This window comes from Juglans regia, chromosome 4 (assembly GCF_001411555.2).
Source record: "Juglans regia cultivar Chandler chromosome 4, Walnut 2.0, whole genome shotgun sequence".
Lineage (NCBI taxonomy): Eukaryota > Viridiplantae > Streptophyta > Magnoliopsida > Fagales > Juglandaceae > Juglans > Juglans regia.
The window spans coordinates 24,196,900-24,214,198 of NC_049904.1; the positions used below are offsets into that span (position 1 = coordinate 24,196,900).

The following is a 17,299-nucleotide window of genomic DNA, read 5'->3' on the forward strand; positions in this document are numbered from 1 at the left end:
TAGCATTTTCCTTTTCAAATTTCAAAACAAGAATAATATCAAACCAGTTCTCTCTCCTTTTCCAAAATAATATTAAACCATTTCTCTCATTTCCCAACCTTTTCTCACTCATTTCCAAAAATTCAATAAAACATCTTAATTCAAACTATTTAACTACTATTCACAAAATTCTGAGATACTTAAAGTGGCCAAACGAGTCCTTAGTCCTTGAATTGAGCCATAACAGTATCTTTACATTGACAAGAAAACTTGGCATTACCTCAAAGTTTTTTCTTGTGTTCTTTATAATGGCAATCAGCTTACGTTTTGTTGAGATATTGATTTCTTGTAGTTTATCTGGCTCTCTTATTGATCCTATCGTGCTATTCAAATTTATGTAATTAATCCTGTATAGTAGCATTCATTGTTGTTGATGCTGCCTTTCAACCACAGTTCCTCCTCAAATTTGCGTAATTGTTCTGTTGGAACTATTGTGTCCAACATTTAATTCTCTGTGCGAAAGAGTGAATTGCAACAATGTGCATGCCATGCTGGGACTTTCTGCTTTCTGCTGTAGATCTATTTAGATGACCTTGTTTCCAAAATGAGACTCTCTTGAATATCGGCAGCGATAGAGATGTTCTTTTCTGTAAGAAAATTTGAGAATTTCAAGCAAGCAAGGAGATGAGAAGCTTATAGATAGGAACACTTCCTTGAATGATAGGACAGTTGACAAATCCTGCTGAAAACCATCGTTTTTGCTTCCATCTGTATGACGAAATGTTTACTATAGGGTCCCTTGCCAATCTTGATTATCTGAAAATATATACTCTCTACATTCTCATCTCTATTCATTCCAAAGATATCATCAGTGTTGATGATCAGAGAACCAACGAAGCTGGTGTTGTGTTTTGGTAATCGTTGAGGATATAGTTCTATTATTTGTATTCAGCAGCGGTGGCAGCACAATGTACCATTTGTTTTATGGCAAGTGTATCTTAACAATATATTCCTACCGATTTCATGAATGCTGGTGAAAATGTGGCAAGGTCTGTCACAATTGTAGGTGTGAAATGCTGGTAGTGGGGTTGGAATATACATGTACTTTGCTTGTAAATATTGTTGTTAAACATTAGATTCCAAGAAACAAAGTTCCAACTTGCATTGAATATGCTTTCTGCTTTGACATTTGAGCTTCTTTCTTTCCATGTTTGTCTCGATTCAAGTTCATAAGGTACTGGACATTACAGTTGGGAAGGGGAGAAGATGAAAGAGTATGTCGTGGTTTATAATTGATAAGAGTGAGTAATTGAGGTAACACATGAAAGGGTATTATTTTCGTTTAGGAGCGGGGCTCATTGATGTGAGCATGAGATGCTGCGATCTCCTTGGAATCTCCTTGGAAACAGAGGAAATTAGAGATAGTAGTAGAGTCCTCCATTTAACAACTATCAATTTTTTAAATTATCCCAAGAATAAAAAAATCAGAAAGATTAAAGTAATATAGTTTGTACACTAATTTTCTAGAATTCATTGTGATCAAGCATTTTTCGTAGTTTTATATTGATTCAGTCAGATATAATATTCAAAGAGTAATTCTATATATAATCGTTAAGTGTATAAACGTTACGTAATTTATTGAAAAAGAGTGAGGTCTACTATTAAAAAATTAATTTTTTTCATATAAGTCTTATATTTTATTCATTTTGTTCAAACTGATTACGCACACGATTGTAAATATATTTTCTTTCTCATATTCAAATGGGTGTTAACTGTCAAGGACATTTTTCAGTAGAGATACATGCTAGTCGGTCCATACAACATGATAAATTATGCAATTCCAACATAAGAAGCACTTTTTTTTCCCAGTAATCCGTCTTATTTAGGCAACATCTAAGGTAGTGACCACTACTTTCTTATCAGAACAGTGTTCCTCGTTTTGTACCTCTTGTTTTTTTTTTTTTTTTTAAATGTACGGTGAAAATGTTGAATTTCTTTCTGGGTAATGTTGCGGACAAAGTGAGCCCCGTCATAAAAGCTTTTTGATGGTGGTGGTTGTATATGGTTTAGATTTAGAAGAGTGGATGCAATAGATCTACCCAAACTTGATCTAAAACAATGGGAGCCATGCCAGGTGGTGGAGAGAGGAGATTGGAAATGAAGAAAGTGAGGAGAAAATAACATTAACAAGTCTCAAATGGATAAATTTTACACATGATTTTTGTAAAAAACCTTTATCACACTAAAAAGGAAGTGGAGTTTACTTTTTTTCAAAAAAAAAAAAAATTACGTTGACTTGTCTATTTAGAATTTATACAAATTATTACTTTATTTTTTTTATTATTAATAATAACCTTTTTGGCTAGAAATCTTATTAAAAAAAAAGCTTTCTTGTTGTTTTATTTATGAAATTATATTTAGAAATTTGTTTATTTCTTTAACTATATAGAATAAAGTAAAATAAAGTTATGCAATAATAAATAAACTGCAATTTTATAAATTAGGATTTATTTTTAATGATATGATATATATATAAGTATATTAATTGATTGTAAAATAGTTTTTAATTAATTTATTTTTGCATTTCCTACGTTTATGTGGGATGGAAGGAAATGCATTCGGAGGCGTATCACCGCGTAACGACAGCCAATGATAAAATACCAGCCGCAACACCTTTCCCTTTACATTCCATGAAAGATATTGTGTGTGTGGGGGCAGTCGAGAGAATCGAACAACAAAAAGGGTGATTGAAAACAATCTCTTCAATGGCAAGCAGGAGAGCTCTGCAGTCATTGTCGCTTAGATTTTGCAGGGGAGGAAGGAGTTTCGGTGCTGTCCCTGAAGCCAGCAAGGGTACTTCCTGCTCTCAAAAAATCATCAACTTGGAATATGAATACAGTGCGCACAAGTGAGCATCCTTTTCTCTCCTTCAAACCCTATGCTTATGATTGAAGAACCTTAACTGATGTTTTGGCTTCTGGATTTTCTTATTTTCGTCTAATGCTCTCTCTCTCTCTGGATTCTCGACATTTATGTGCGGGGTCAATTGTCTAATATGGTCAAGAGTATTGTTTTCCGTATTTACTTTTATCAGAAGGGTCGTGTTTTCTGTTCTTTTGATTCGTTTCATTTTCCATTGTTCGTTTCCTTGCTAGTTACTGCTAATTGAATTCTTGGACCTCTTAGCGTCTACTCTCCGAATCTTTTTTTGATTGATTCAGACGTTGTGGATAATCGTAGAACTGAGTATATATGCTATGTTGAAGTCATTAGAACAATAAGTGATTGTCTAGATATCCAATCGATCTCATGCTATGTTCCTAGAGGCATGCTCGCAAGACTGCATTAGATTCTTAAACTACAACGCGGATAAAGACTGGAAACTTACACTTATAAAAAAAAAGACTGGAAACTTACTAGATTGTGCCAGCTTCTCTTTTTTCTTCACCAAACTTCCTTCTTCTGGAAAAGCCCTCCAAATCTTATCTTCACCACCACCTCTCTCCTTAGTGGAGTACAATAGGTTGAAGAATGAGGAAAAGGACTCCTTACTTATAAAAAAAAATAAGGAAAAGGACTCCAATTACCAATCTTGTGCTGACTGAATAAAAGTGATATTAAGTTGTGGAAATTTATGTACTTTGTTTTTGGTGTGTTGGTTACTTCAGTAGTCTGCAATGGAGTTATATTCTCGCTGTCTTTTATATATAATATCCTTCTCTTGGAGTCATTTATCAGGTGTTTCTTGCTAAGTATCCTAAATCTAGCCACTTTCCTGGTTCAAATGCAGTTATCACCCAGTCCCCATTGTATTTTCACAAGCAAAGGGATCATCTGTATGGGATCCAGAGGGCAACAGATATCTGGATTTCCTTGCAGCTTACTCAGCAGTTAATCAGGTTTGTAGAATGAACTAGCTATGATATGACATATGCCAATTGAAGTTATGATTGAAATAAAATCCATCTCCAAAGTTACCTACAAAAAAAAGCCTTCTCCAAAGTTGAAATCTGGAAATTGTTATAAACCTATGTAACTTAGCAGATGGCATGGATCTGTCTTGCCAAAACCTACTTACAAAGTTGAAATACAGAATAATTCTGTTTGTCAAATCCATGAAAGTATCATTATCCTACTTTGTATTCCAAAATCCTACATTTCTCAAATTGTTTCAAGATACTGTAGCAACTTTTCCTCTATCCCTGAATAAAATCTGAAGCTAGAGAAGGAGCTTATGAAATGTAGAAGTCCTTGAGAAGAAATTTGCCTTCATGACTATTGCCTCACTTTTTATTTTTGTTTTAAATTTAAAATGAGATTTTCACTATTCAACTTCATGGCTTCAATGCTGTAGGGACATTGTCATCCTAAGATCATGGAAGCATTACAAAAGCAGACAGAAAGGCTCACCCTCAGCTCTCGAGCCTTTTACAATGATAGATTTCCAATATTTGCCGAGTGTCTGCGTGACATGTTTGGCTATGACATGGTACTTCCTATGAACACCGGTGCAGAAGGTGTGGAAACAGCTCTGAAGTTGGCAAGGAAATGGGGTTACGAGAAGAAAAAAATTCCTAAAGACGAGGTAGAGTCTCAGGACAGTTATGCTTTTTGAGAAGTATCCTACTATTCTGCTTTTCATGTTTCAAATTATTGTATGTGGAGTGAACTCTCCTTTCACCTGAAATAGGGCCACTGAGGCCTCACTTAATTGCCCATATATGCTTATTGTGATATGAACTGGTTGGTAGTTATGTTGATGCAAATAGTGCATAAGAAGGACAAATAGATGAAGCTGAGATAAAAGAGAATTTTTCCGCTGATGGTGATCATAGTTTCAGAAGGCAAACAATGATGACAAAGCACAGTACTATATTAATGAATTTTAATTATGTTTGATACTTTTATTATGTTATGAAAAAAGTGTGTATTACTATTAGTGAAGGAATATATTGAGTTGGAAACCTACTGTGTTTAGTGCATTCAATATAATCAAATAAAAAAAGGAAGAGTATGTATGGAACACCATAGGGATTCGTAAAGTCTAGTTTCAGTAATTGAATAATTGTATGCTGTTAAGCTAGACAAATGAAAACCTCATTTATGGTTCTTGAAGTCTTTAATGGTTGGTTAAAGCTCCTCATCATTTTCCCATACATGAGGCTCTTATATCAAGCATAAGGTGAGCTCAAGTAGTGAGGTATGTATCTTCATGGTGTTTCACAATCTGAGACATGGGCCCCAGCCTCCAGGGGTTTTGGGCTGAAAGATCATGGTTCTGTGCATATTGCTTCAATCTATTCTTGAGTTGGACTATGAGGGCCTCGCATATGTTTGCAAATTATGACTATGAATTTTAGTGAAATGGATTCTTAATATGTGAGAACCACATTCTGGTCTCGGAAAAATAATTTTTTACAAAGATTTAACCCGATAACAGATACATAACACAATGTAATTGTTGAGGAAGATTATAATTGTGCTACTTAAATCTGCACGCGTACATCCTTGTTCTTTTGCTTTTAATAGCTTCAGTTTTATCCTCCTCATTGCTGCCGCTGTCTTTGGTTTTTGTTTTGGAGGAGGATGAAAACATCTTAGCGGGCTTTCTTTATCTTGTTCTAGATCCTTCACTTCTTTTACAAGTTGGATGATAAATTTGGTCCTTTTTACCAATGAAAAAAAATTGGATGATAAAGTTCATGTTTTTATTAAATTCTGAATTTGGTAATGCTGGAGTAAGAATGTTAGAAATTTGATGTTCTATTATATCACCTCTGTATTTCTGCTACAAATACAAACTTTATAGATCCTAACTTGTGCAAGTTTAAGCTTTTCTATTTTATTTGTTATACTTGCTGCATCTATGGCCCCGTTTGGTTTCAAATTTTCAACTTTTAACTTTTTCATCTAATCATTACTAAATCATTACAACTTTTCTAAACTTTTGAACAAAACACAAAAAATAATTCAACTTTTTCAAATCTCAAAACAAAACTAATATTAAAAAATAATATTATAACAATATTTTAACTTTATAATATTTTTATTTAATTATTTCTCTCTCCTTTCCCAAAACCTCATAAAACATCTTAACTCAAACCATTTCACTACTATTCACATATTTCTCATCTCATCTCATCTGTGTAACCAAACGCTGCCTATATGTTTATGTTAGTCTCTTTTCACATCAAAATTGTTACAATCTGTGATATGAGATTAAAGCCTGCTGCTATCCTTTCTCTATTTGTCAAGTTATACTCGTTAATGTATTTGCTGATGGCTACTTAAGGCCCCATTTGGATAGTGAAAGTGTTTTTTCTAATCTAATCTCATCTCATCTCATCATTACAACTTTCTCAAATTTCCACACAAAATATAATAAACAATTCAACTTTTTCAAATCCCAAAATAATAATAATATTAAAAAATAATATTCTAACAATATTTTATTCAACTTTCATATTTCATTTCAACTCGTCTCATCTCAACTTTCTATCCAAACGGCACCTAAGTGTTTTCCTAAAGCTTCTACTTTCTGTTTTTTGTTAAGTGATCTGTGGACCGGTTAAGTTTTTTATTTCAGATGCTTTACTCAAAGTGAGCCATATGCAGGCTATTATTGTCTCGTGTTGTGGCTGCTTCCATGGTCGTACGTTGGCCGTTATCTCAATGAGCTGTGACAATGAAGCTACTCGTGGTTTTGGGCCATTGTTGCCTGGCCATCTTAAAGTTGATTTTGGTGATGCAGCTGCTCTTGAGAAACTATTTAAAGGTTTAAAAATCACTGAAATTTATCCTAAATTAATTATTCTTGTTCTTTCTGTACTGTAGCCTTATTTGAGTTAATTTGGATATATCATCACATAGTTCACCATTTTTTAATCATTCATCCAAACTGTTTTAAAACTGGTAGATGAGAGTCCACTATTTACTGCATGTTTCTGTAATTTGGTGCAGAAAATGGCGATCGAATAGCTGGATTTCTGTTTGAGCCCATTCAAGGAGAGGCTGGGGTATGTGTGCTTTGGAATTGAATATTTGATCACTATAACTACATGGGATAAGTTAACAATGAACAGTTTATAACATTACTAGCGTGGTCTGTAATATAGACACTCTGCTGCAAGCGAATTAGAGCATCTCTACTGAAACGGGAACACACTCTTGTCGTCATTTGGATGATACACTTAAAGAATATGTGCTTAATTACTAGAATCCAATTTGTATCACATGCTTAGAGCATTAGTATTGGCTTCATCAAAAGTCTAACCAAATGCAAAATTTGATGAATTTCATTAAAATAGAGCTGCATTAGATTAGTCAAATAGATAAATATGAAACTTTGAGTTACAGTAAATGTATAGGTTTCTTCAAATTTGAAGGTCTACTATTCATTCATCAAATATATTTTTTATTCACTTTTAATCTCCAAATGTCGTTTTTATTCATGTTTAATCTCCAACCGTCTTGTAATAATAATGTAAGAATCAAATTAAATTATTAATCAACATATGATTAGTGTAATTGTAAAATATGAAAAAAAATAAAAATATTTTTATTAAAAAAATAATATTATATTATTATTTTGATGAATTCAATGACTAATTCAATGTGGAGTTATGGCTAGGAAAGTTTTGGATTTATAGAAATCATGTACTTTTCATCAAACTTTAGAGATAATTTTGATGAAGCCAATGCCAATGCTCTTAAGGGCCTGTTTGGGAACACTATTGTTCTTAGATATTTAAAAGTTATTTCACTACTATTTACAAATATTCTGAGATATTCTTAGTATCCAAATGAGCCCTTATTCTGTGAGTTGTATCCCCAGTTGCTATTCTCAATAGGTAACACTGGCAATGAGAGCTAGCCTCTTTGTCTGAAATCTGACATGTATCCTGTACCACCGTTGTGTCTAGTTTTCTACCAAACCACACGTAATAACCATTTAATGCAGGCAGGGGCAAATAACCAACTTTGCTTGGGAAGGTTTTGAGATTCTTGGTGAGTGATTAGACTTTCTTAACCAGTTTTCATGTCAAAATTATTGATATTGAATTCGTAATTAGTTAACCTTCCTAAGTGGGTCCTTTTTTATATACGTTTCTTGGAATGTATTGAAATATGAAAATAAAAAGCTCCCTCGTTAATACTTGGGTTACACTTTTTCAAGGTAGGGTCCACTTTTTTACAAAAGCTTGTGCAGGGATTGTCTATTTGGGGCTTGTACAAATTATTTCTAAAAAAGAAAAAGCTCCCCTATTGCATCTATAAGAAAAAGCTCCCTCTTTGCTTTTAGCACTGCCTCTTTTTTATTATTTTTTCTCTCTTTTAGAGGGAGGGGTTGCGAGTGTTGCTTTTAGCACATCTTAAATCCACTTTTTTTCCCCATCTCTTGGTTTCCCTGAGAAAAAAATATTTATATGTTGGTAGGTCATTATTCCCCCAGATGGTTATTTAAAAGCTGTCAGAGATCTATGCTCCAAACATAATGTTTTAATGATTGCTGATGAGGTACAATCTGGCTTAGCACGAACAGGGAAAATGCTGGCTTGCGACTGGGAAGAAGTGCGCCCAGATGTAGTGGTGAGCACCGACCAAACACGGGTTGCCAGATTCTTAATAGTTCAATGACTTTTTATTGGATGCGAATGTAACTTACAAAAAAAGTACTGGATATGAATGTAGAAATATTTCAATTAATGGTGTTTATATGAAACATTATACCGTGTGCTAGTTACATCGGATGATACTTAGTTTGTATGTTGGCCTCATAGAACATTCGCATGGTCATGGCACTTGGTCATTTTTGCCTTTTTGGGTACATTTTTATATCCTGATAACAAAGAGTATGAAGACTGGTTGTGAAACAAGTTTATATATCACCCACAATGTTTACTCCAAATGAAATATTCTTGAGGTTTTGATGTATAACCCACAATTTGGCCTCCAAATAAAAAATTTGCAATATAAATATGCACAATTATTTGTAGGGTTGAGATGCCGAGCCGTCCACATTTTGACACCAAAGCTCTCTACATCACTCTTTATATATTTCTGTGTGGGATTAAGAAAGTTTTGCTCTCTATTTAGAACTTGAAACCAAGATCATGTAAGAGGACTTGGAAAGCAAACTCCTAAAAAATCTTTAGAACTTGGTTGTTTCCTGAAGGCTACAGTTGCCTTTGTTGGATTTGTACTCGAGGAAAATTTGACTATACATTGTCTACATGCAGAAGCTTGATATCATGATTTTTTTATTTGTTATAGATATGAATTTATAATGAATTTATTTCAATTGCTCACCTAGCAATTATCTTATTATTGGATTCCATAAATAGTCACACAAGACCGGCTGTGATTGCCAACCATGCAGTACTAGAAACAAGTGAAGAATAATTATATAGGAATTCACATTATACTTAAAATTTACTAATATTTTCATTCTTTATTTTCCTTGCCTGATAAAACTTGTCTCCTTCCATTCTTGTCATGATGTGTCTTGCATGATGAATAGATGTCGTTATTTGAGTAAATTATTTGTTGTATAAGTTAATTTTGAGATATATAGAACAAAACTTGCAGCTGAAATTCACAAATTCTTTTTTCTTATGCTTGGTATCCACTTTGTTTAGCTAACTTTATGATCATATATACTGCTCCAATATACTGTACATAAAATGATTTAGTTTGCCTGCTTGTGGCTGTCTTATTAAGATACTTGGAAAGGCTCTGGGTGGTGGAGTGATACCTGTAAGTGCAGTGCTTGCAGACAAAGATGTGATGCTTTGTATCCGACCCGGAGAGCATGGAAGGTTTGCATTTACAACTTGTATTTTCTTCCCGTGCCCCCATTTTATGTAATCAACCTTTAATTATTAACATTATCTATCTTGATCTGGAGGATCTTGCCTCCAAAATCCATTTTAATATTTTCATTCAGAAATTATCTTTTTGTTATCAGTAAACATTTTCATTCAGAAATTATCTTTTTGTTATCAGTAAACATTTTCATTCAGAAATTATTACCAAGACATGACCCCATTGTCGTATGGATAATCTTTTGATAGAAGGTATATGAATAGATAATGTTATATGGCATATAATAGGCGAAGATGAAGATATTGCACCCAAACACATAAACTACCAACAGGACGATGGTGTGTCCAGGTCTAGGCAGATGTTAATCTCGTTTGGATGGGACAAGCAGTATAGATCCTTTTTTTATTCGGGTTTTTTTCCAATTAATTTGGGTTGTGGTTCAGCTTGTAAAATTGTATACATAGACTAATAGAGTTTCGTAGAACAGATTACCAGAAGAAACATCATCTCGGATTTTAGATCGAGTGTATCAGCCTTCAATCTGCTACCTACCTTTGATCTGTGGCACTCACATTCAAACAGTCAATTGTCTAGAGTCCAGAGTGACATGAGTTACCTATTTCCTTTGTTCTTGGAAGGACGAGTGAGGTTGGAATACTAATTTGATTCAGCCTAGCCTGTATTTGGAACCATTTATTTTTCTTCAAACATGGCTGGAACTTGACGTTCTTATCAAGTCGAGCTCATGTTACCATGTATTGGAGTCTATTGAAGAAGTTGAATATGGCAATATACCTCATTCACTTGGTTCTTGCAGGCATCTTCTGCTTTAAGTATATGGAAATCCAATTAATATGGCTGATAAACTAGTATAGTGAGGAGCCATGACCATAAACTATTTCTTTGGAAAACATTTCACATGGTGGGCATCTTCTCAATTTTCTTTTTGTCTCTTTTATATTACAATATTTTCCATTCTGTTCTATTAAACAGTTTTTATTTCTGTTTCACAAAAAGAAAGAGAAGAAAAAAAACATTGATTTGGAAAGAGTTGTCTGTTTAGGTGACTCTTCAGAGTTTATTTTTCCTAAAATTATTATATGCTATCGTTACAATTACTTTTCTTTTCCATATTTTGTTGTCTTTCATTTAAGTCTGCTACTGTCATTACAATTGCTTCTTCTTTTTGCAATATTTTTACTTTCATTTAATTCTGCTACTTTATTGCATTGCTGTTGGGATTTATCGCATGAGAGTTCACATCGCTTTTGTCTGTTACATTCTCAGTACCTTTGGGGGTAATCCATTGGCCAGTGCAGTTGCTATTGCCTCACTAAACGTGATCAAAGATGAGCAACTTGCTGAGAGGTATCAAATCCACTGCCTATTGTTGTATCATTGAGATCATATAAAGCTAATTGGATAAGAAAAGCTAAGTCAATTGCTTCATGACAGAAAGTGTTTTCTTTTCTGATTACATTGGTTTGGGCATTCAGAAAGTATCAAGGTTTGAAGGGGGAAAAAGACTATTAGTCAAGACCTGATTTTGTGTTTGTCAGTACTTAGGAAAAAACTGCCCAATTTATGTTTATGCTAATGATGCATTGTGATGATTAATGGGGTTTACTACACTTTTCACTTCTGTAAATTATATTCATCCCAAGATTTGTTGTTTTAAAGTCTCTAACATGCATTTAGAATGGCAGCCAATCCCAGTGAAGTACAAATCCTCCCAAACTTGTCTGTAGCCCAAGGCAAGGCATACAGAACAGGTGGCCCTGTTAGTCTTCTATATATAATTGAAAGCTGAATCATTTTTTGACATTATAGGTGCCAACTTTTTGTTTATTCCTATAAATTATAGGCGCATCATCATCGAATGAAGTAAAGTATGTGAATGCATGGAGGAGAAAGTTAACATAATTTATGACTAAGTGTCTGGTGCAAAAGTAATGGTTATAAACTACTGTGTTGGCCTCAAAACCTGAATGTAAACTGCCCCAGATCACTTTATTCAAACGCCAACCTGCCTCTAAACCATTAAAGGCGGGGGGCATGGCCTTGAAACCATTACCATCCCTAGTTCATAGCAAGGGTGGATTTTCAGCATGAAGTGTTTGTTTAATGGATTTCACCAATATTATAGTTTGGAATAACTCTTGGTTTTACTCTGTTCATCAACCTATTTGATTTTTTCCCTTTTAACTAGAGTCCAAAGGTTTTGGTAGAACCCTGTCCTGCCAACTCAATTGAACCAGCCTTAGAAAATAGAAAGTGGGGTTTTTTGCCTCTAGAATAAATTTAGGATTTGATATAGCCATGCTCACTTTCCAGCTTCCTGTTATATATCCATGGTTGTGTTTCTGTTTTCTTGCTTTGATTTTGTTTTTCTCCATTTGATGTGTATATATTGTCTCTATAATATTTGATTCTATAGATCTGCCGAGCTGGGAGAGGAGCTAAGGCAACAGCTACTTAAGATTCAGCAGCAATATCCAAACTACATAAAAGAAGTTAGAGGAAGAGGTTTGTTCAGTGCTTTGGAGCTCAACAGCAAGAGTCTCTTCCCGATTTCTGCATATGATATCTGCCTAAAGTTGAAGGAGAGAGGAGTTCTTGCTAAGCCCACCCATAATACTATCATCCGATTAACTCCTCCACTCTCAATAAGGTAAGGAAGCTTGCTTGTTGCATATTCAACATCTTTATGTGGTTGAAACTCATCATTTTTACTAGTTTTCCAATGGTTTCATAATTTTTTTTCTCAAACTTTTGACATAATTATGACTGGGAAAACAAGGTTGGTAAGTGAGGGGACTTTTGGATGCCAAAGTCCCAGACACCAAATAGAAATTACGATAGACTGAATAACTGTATTTTTATAATTGTATGACTTGCATTATATATGCATTCTCAGTTTGGATGAGCTCCAAGAAGGCTCAAAGGCACTTTGTGATGTTCTGGAACTTGATCTACCAAAGATGCAGAAAGCAAAGCCAGAGCATGTCTCAATTAGTTCTAACATATGTGACCGTTGCGGGCGAGACTTGTATGGTTCTCCGGATAAAGATATCTGAGAAATATGTAATTGCAGAAATGTTTGTCGTGCGTATCTATGACATGGATTTTCTGAACTCCATTTCCAGTTTTTTAAATATTTTTCAAGTAGTATTTAGACATCATGATATCTCATCTCAAGCTGGATGATGTTTTTGGTCTATTCATCAAATATTCTATATGATGAAAGAATATTTATAAACATGTTAGCACAGTCTAATTATTTTCACTTCTTTATTTTTTGAGATTTTTCCAATTTATACTTATTTGCAGTTGAGTTTTTGAGTGAAGCATAAGCTATCCATAAATGTTGGGGCAAATGCTTGACAACGAACTAACCTGAGCGTGTAGGCCCAGAGACTAGATACTGATCGGAAGTGAAAACATATATGAGTTTGAACATTTTAGATGTTTCCCATTTAGTATATAGAATTTGGAGAAATGTCTTAGCAGAACTATGGAAAATGAAGTTCATAACTAGAGCTGCCATACATAGAGATCTAGCTTATTGAGTATATGTTGTGCTTTTTTCAAAGCATGGGCTGGAATGGAGCAAGGCATGTGTACTGGTCGTGGTCGGTCTGATTGGAACATTCATCATGATACCAGAAATGTGCACATAATTTAGTGTAATCAAGGAAGATAAATTCAGGATGAATAATAGCATCGCTTTTCTCGTGTGCGGATATTGATCCACATGTTTCTTTTTTCTTTATATATATATATATATATATATATATGTGTGTGTGTATATATTCCCTTTTTAAAGAATAAAAAGGGTAAACTAACATTTAGATTCGGAATACCTGATTTACTATAGCTTCGTTGTTTTTTTTTTTTTTTGTTCTATTTGATCTCGTATATACTGCTTTTCTGACTAATATTGTTCTATGTTAAAGGAGACATGGAATAGACTCAATAATGCTAGAATTTTGGTGCATATTGAATGCTGCCTCTTTTTTTCATATTGAACTTTAGGAAAGGTAGATTATGTTAAACCCAGAGAGATTCGGGAGCCTTTTAAAATGAGACATGGTCTAGACATTTTGTACTAACCTTAGCTGGATATATTATATAATGCAACTAATTGCTGCGAAAGTGTGAACTGTTTTCTGATTATTTTATTGAATGGAATTTGTCACTTTGCATTCAGTAAACTTCAGATCGACCTAGTAAGCGTATCTGCTCATAAATACTATTTTATGCATAGATAGTCAACTATTATAAAAATAATTCTACTTTTTCTTGTATAAAATATAGAAAATATGTTGGCTTAATAGCATTCAAAGAAAATGTTAACGAAGGTGGGCCCTCAATTCTGGAAATGGGAATTTGTTGAGACCAGGAGTTTAGTACATGTATAAAGAACATAGCAGGGTAAGGAATGTAGACTCTACAGACTTAAAAGCTCATATTTTGTTTAGGTATCATCAATTAGGGCACACAAGTGTTGGACTCGACAGACCAGATGAAACTGACAAGAAATTCTCCATATGGAGGAACTGAGTTGGAGACCAAAAAAGCAAGTTAATTGACATGCTTGTACCTATGGTAGACTGTAAAAATCTTCTGTATGGTTTACTTAAAGTTGGAACGGTAGTTGTTTTCAAAGAGTTTACCTATTGATTTGTGGACTAATCATTTTATCAGAATGGGTGCGATTATTTTTATAGGCATTTTCTGCATGCACATGTGCATGTGGGTGGCAGGTAAGGTCGGCCTGTTTGTGTATGATCTTCCTTTAATGATGTCTCAGTTTCTGTACTAAAATAAAATGAAAATAAAAAAGAGAATGATTTCTCTGCAGCAGTGAGGTGTCTGCATGCGGACGATCTGAGGGTGTTTTGATTACTTGGTTCTCTTGAAGAGTGTTTTAAAATGAGCTTATGGACACAGCATATAAATCTCGTTACATTAAATGTTATTCATAGGTAATGTGAATTACCCCAATATATAATATGCATAGATCGACATGTTTTGTCAATGAATTATAAAAAAGTATTTGATTCAGAAGATTATAGAAAATCTTGATCGGAATTTCTTTATAATTGCTTTGTTGACATGGGGAAGTATCCCACTTTTTATGCCTGCCCTGACTAGAATATCCAGTACTTGCAGCAGCAGTATAAGATCTTGGTTTTGAAAGTTATGGGCAGCTATCAAAAGTGTACTAATGCAGGCAGGTGCATCAGACAAAAGGTATGTGTTCTTTTAAGTTATAGGGATTGCTAATCATTCCAAGAAATGTTTGATTCATTTTTTAGTCATAGCTCCTTCACATCACTTATACGCCAAAACTTCACAAAGTTAGATGAAGCAGCTTGTCCAAGAAACACAGAAAGCTCACCAACATGTGGTTGGAGGGTCAAAACTAGAATTTAGTTTGGTATTTCCAATTGATTGATTACCCAATAAACTTGTGTTTTCAAGGAGATGCTTCCATAAAGAGATATTAGTTTAATACCATTTTCAATGAAATTAACACTTTGTTTCTTCCCCAGCTTTATCTAAACTAACAACATTGGAAAAGGTGGATTTTGGGGACAATCCGACAAGTACCTTGACCAACTTTATGATTTTCTATCTACTCACACTAATTAATAACAACGTTTGGCCTTTAATCTCTGTCTCTTTTTTTTTTACCCTTTTTCTAGAGAGAAGATTTCTTCATCTTTATATATACACACAGGTGTGTGTATATTTATCAATATATGAATGAGTTTTAATTGAATCGAGCTAACGAGTCAACTCAGGCATAAACGAGTGGGCCTTAATGAGCATTAATCGAGTCGAGTTTAGTCGGGTATGTGTCATTTATTAATCGAGCAGGTATCTACTTTCACGGTCGAATTTTTTTTTTCATGAGTCGAGTTCGATTCAGATTTAACCTAGTGAGTACCGAGTGGGCTATTGAATAAACTGGTTTATTTACAGCCTTAATTTTTATATATCATGCACAAAGAAAGGAATCACTAATTTCGATCAAAAGGACAATATTTTTATCATTCTAGAATAGTGTCTATCATTGCAATTATCTTATTAATTACAATAACTATGCTAGAAAACAGGAAGAAGAACCATTAATTAAATCATATCATACAAATATCATAGACTAGAAAGGTTAGGTGCCGCCTATGTATCATTGAGGGTGGATCTTTCTTCATAGAACCTATGGAGGAAATTGCATTTATAGTTTTAGATGCATTATACAAGCCTGTCACTATCAATTTTGGGTACCACAAGTAATTACTCAATCTTGTTAATATGAACCCCGTTAGCGGGGCCCTGCCAAGCCCCCCGCTCCGCTCTACATATATAATTTATTTATTTATATATATAAATAAATATATTGTATATAGATATATACAATTTATTAAAGATTTAAAATTGTATTCAAGTCATTGGGTAGTAAGTCCCACATTGCTTAAGGATGACTATTGTATTGCCTTGGCCTCCTATATAAAAGTTGGCCTAAGAGGCTAAGACAATCCAAAATCTAACTCTAATGAGTTTAAGTTCATTTTATATTTATAAATTTTAATTTATTATTTAAATTATATTATAATTTGGGTTTAAAAAAATATTTTTGGACCAATTTTTTTTTTTTTAAACATAATGTGTTGGCCTAAGCTGGGCGGATGAGATTTTTTCCCCCACCCCTGACACCGGGGCGGGGGGCCGGGGAAAAACCCCAACCCTCGCACCATGCGAGTATCACCCCTACTTCACCTGTCACCCCACCTCACTCCATCCGAAAAATATCTCCTCTCAAATTTGGACAAGTAGAGGATGTGAAATGAATCTTACAGTAGTTATTATTTTCCATGTAAACTTCTAATGCAGTATTAAATGTTTAATAAATTCTGTGAAACTCATTTTATATGTTTATTTATTTCTCATTTTAAGTAAAATGTTAAGAGAGTCTTAATCTCCACCTAAAAAAAAAAAAGAGAAGATAAATAAATAAAAGATAGAAAAACAAACATTTACATGGTTAAGGGAAATAATAAAAGATACAAATAGAGCAATTTATCAACAACTTAAATGCTGGTTAATTAATTTCCTACTTACCAAAGAAAATAAAATTGTCCATTCTCTCTTATTGAAAAAACATCCCTATGCTAGGCGGTTTTTTTTTTTTTTTTTTAAGTAATGCTACAAACTATACTTCTATTTCACTTTTATCTCATTATATAAAACGCAACACTTTTCATCACCATTAGATCATTTCTTATTTTTTATTAAAGAAAAATTCAAAAGTTGATGGACAATGTTGCCTCGTGAGATAATAAGATTAAGAGTAAGATGAGAGTGTAATTTTTTTAAATTTTTATTTTTTTGGATGTTGGAAAATGTGTCAACTCATGGTGTGTTGTCTAGGTGGGTTAAGATGTTGGGTGGATAGGTTATTTTATTCATTCGACATTAGTTAATTAAC

General features: G+C 33.8%; 1 protein-coding gene across 1 annotated transcript; it reads left to right on the top strand.

Annotated features, from left to right (window-relative positions):
- Positions 1–2,544: 2,544 nt before the first annotated feature.
- LOC108990262 (ornithine aminotransferase, mitochondrial-like) lies at positions 2,545–13,106 on the top strand. The gene is made up of 10 exons (XM_018964167.2): positions 2,545–2,887; positions 3,770–3,878; positions 4,334–4,564; positions 6,595–6,754; positions 6,940–6,995; positions 8,416–8,568; positions 9,700–9,797; positions 11,092–11,172; positions 12,242–12,475; positions 12,722–13,106. The coding sequence occupies exons 1-10, from the start codon at positions 2,745–2,747 to the stop codon at positions 12,879–12,881; spliced, it is 1,425 nt and encodes a 474-aa protein (XP_018819712.1). The 5' UTR covers positions 2,545–2,744; the 3' UTR covers positions 12,882–13,106.
- The last annotated feature ends 4,193 nt before the right edge of the window (positions 13,107–17,299 follow it).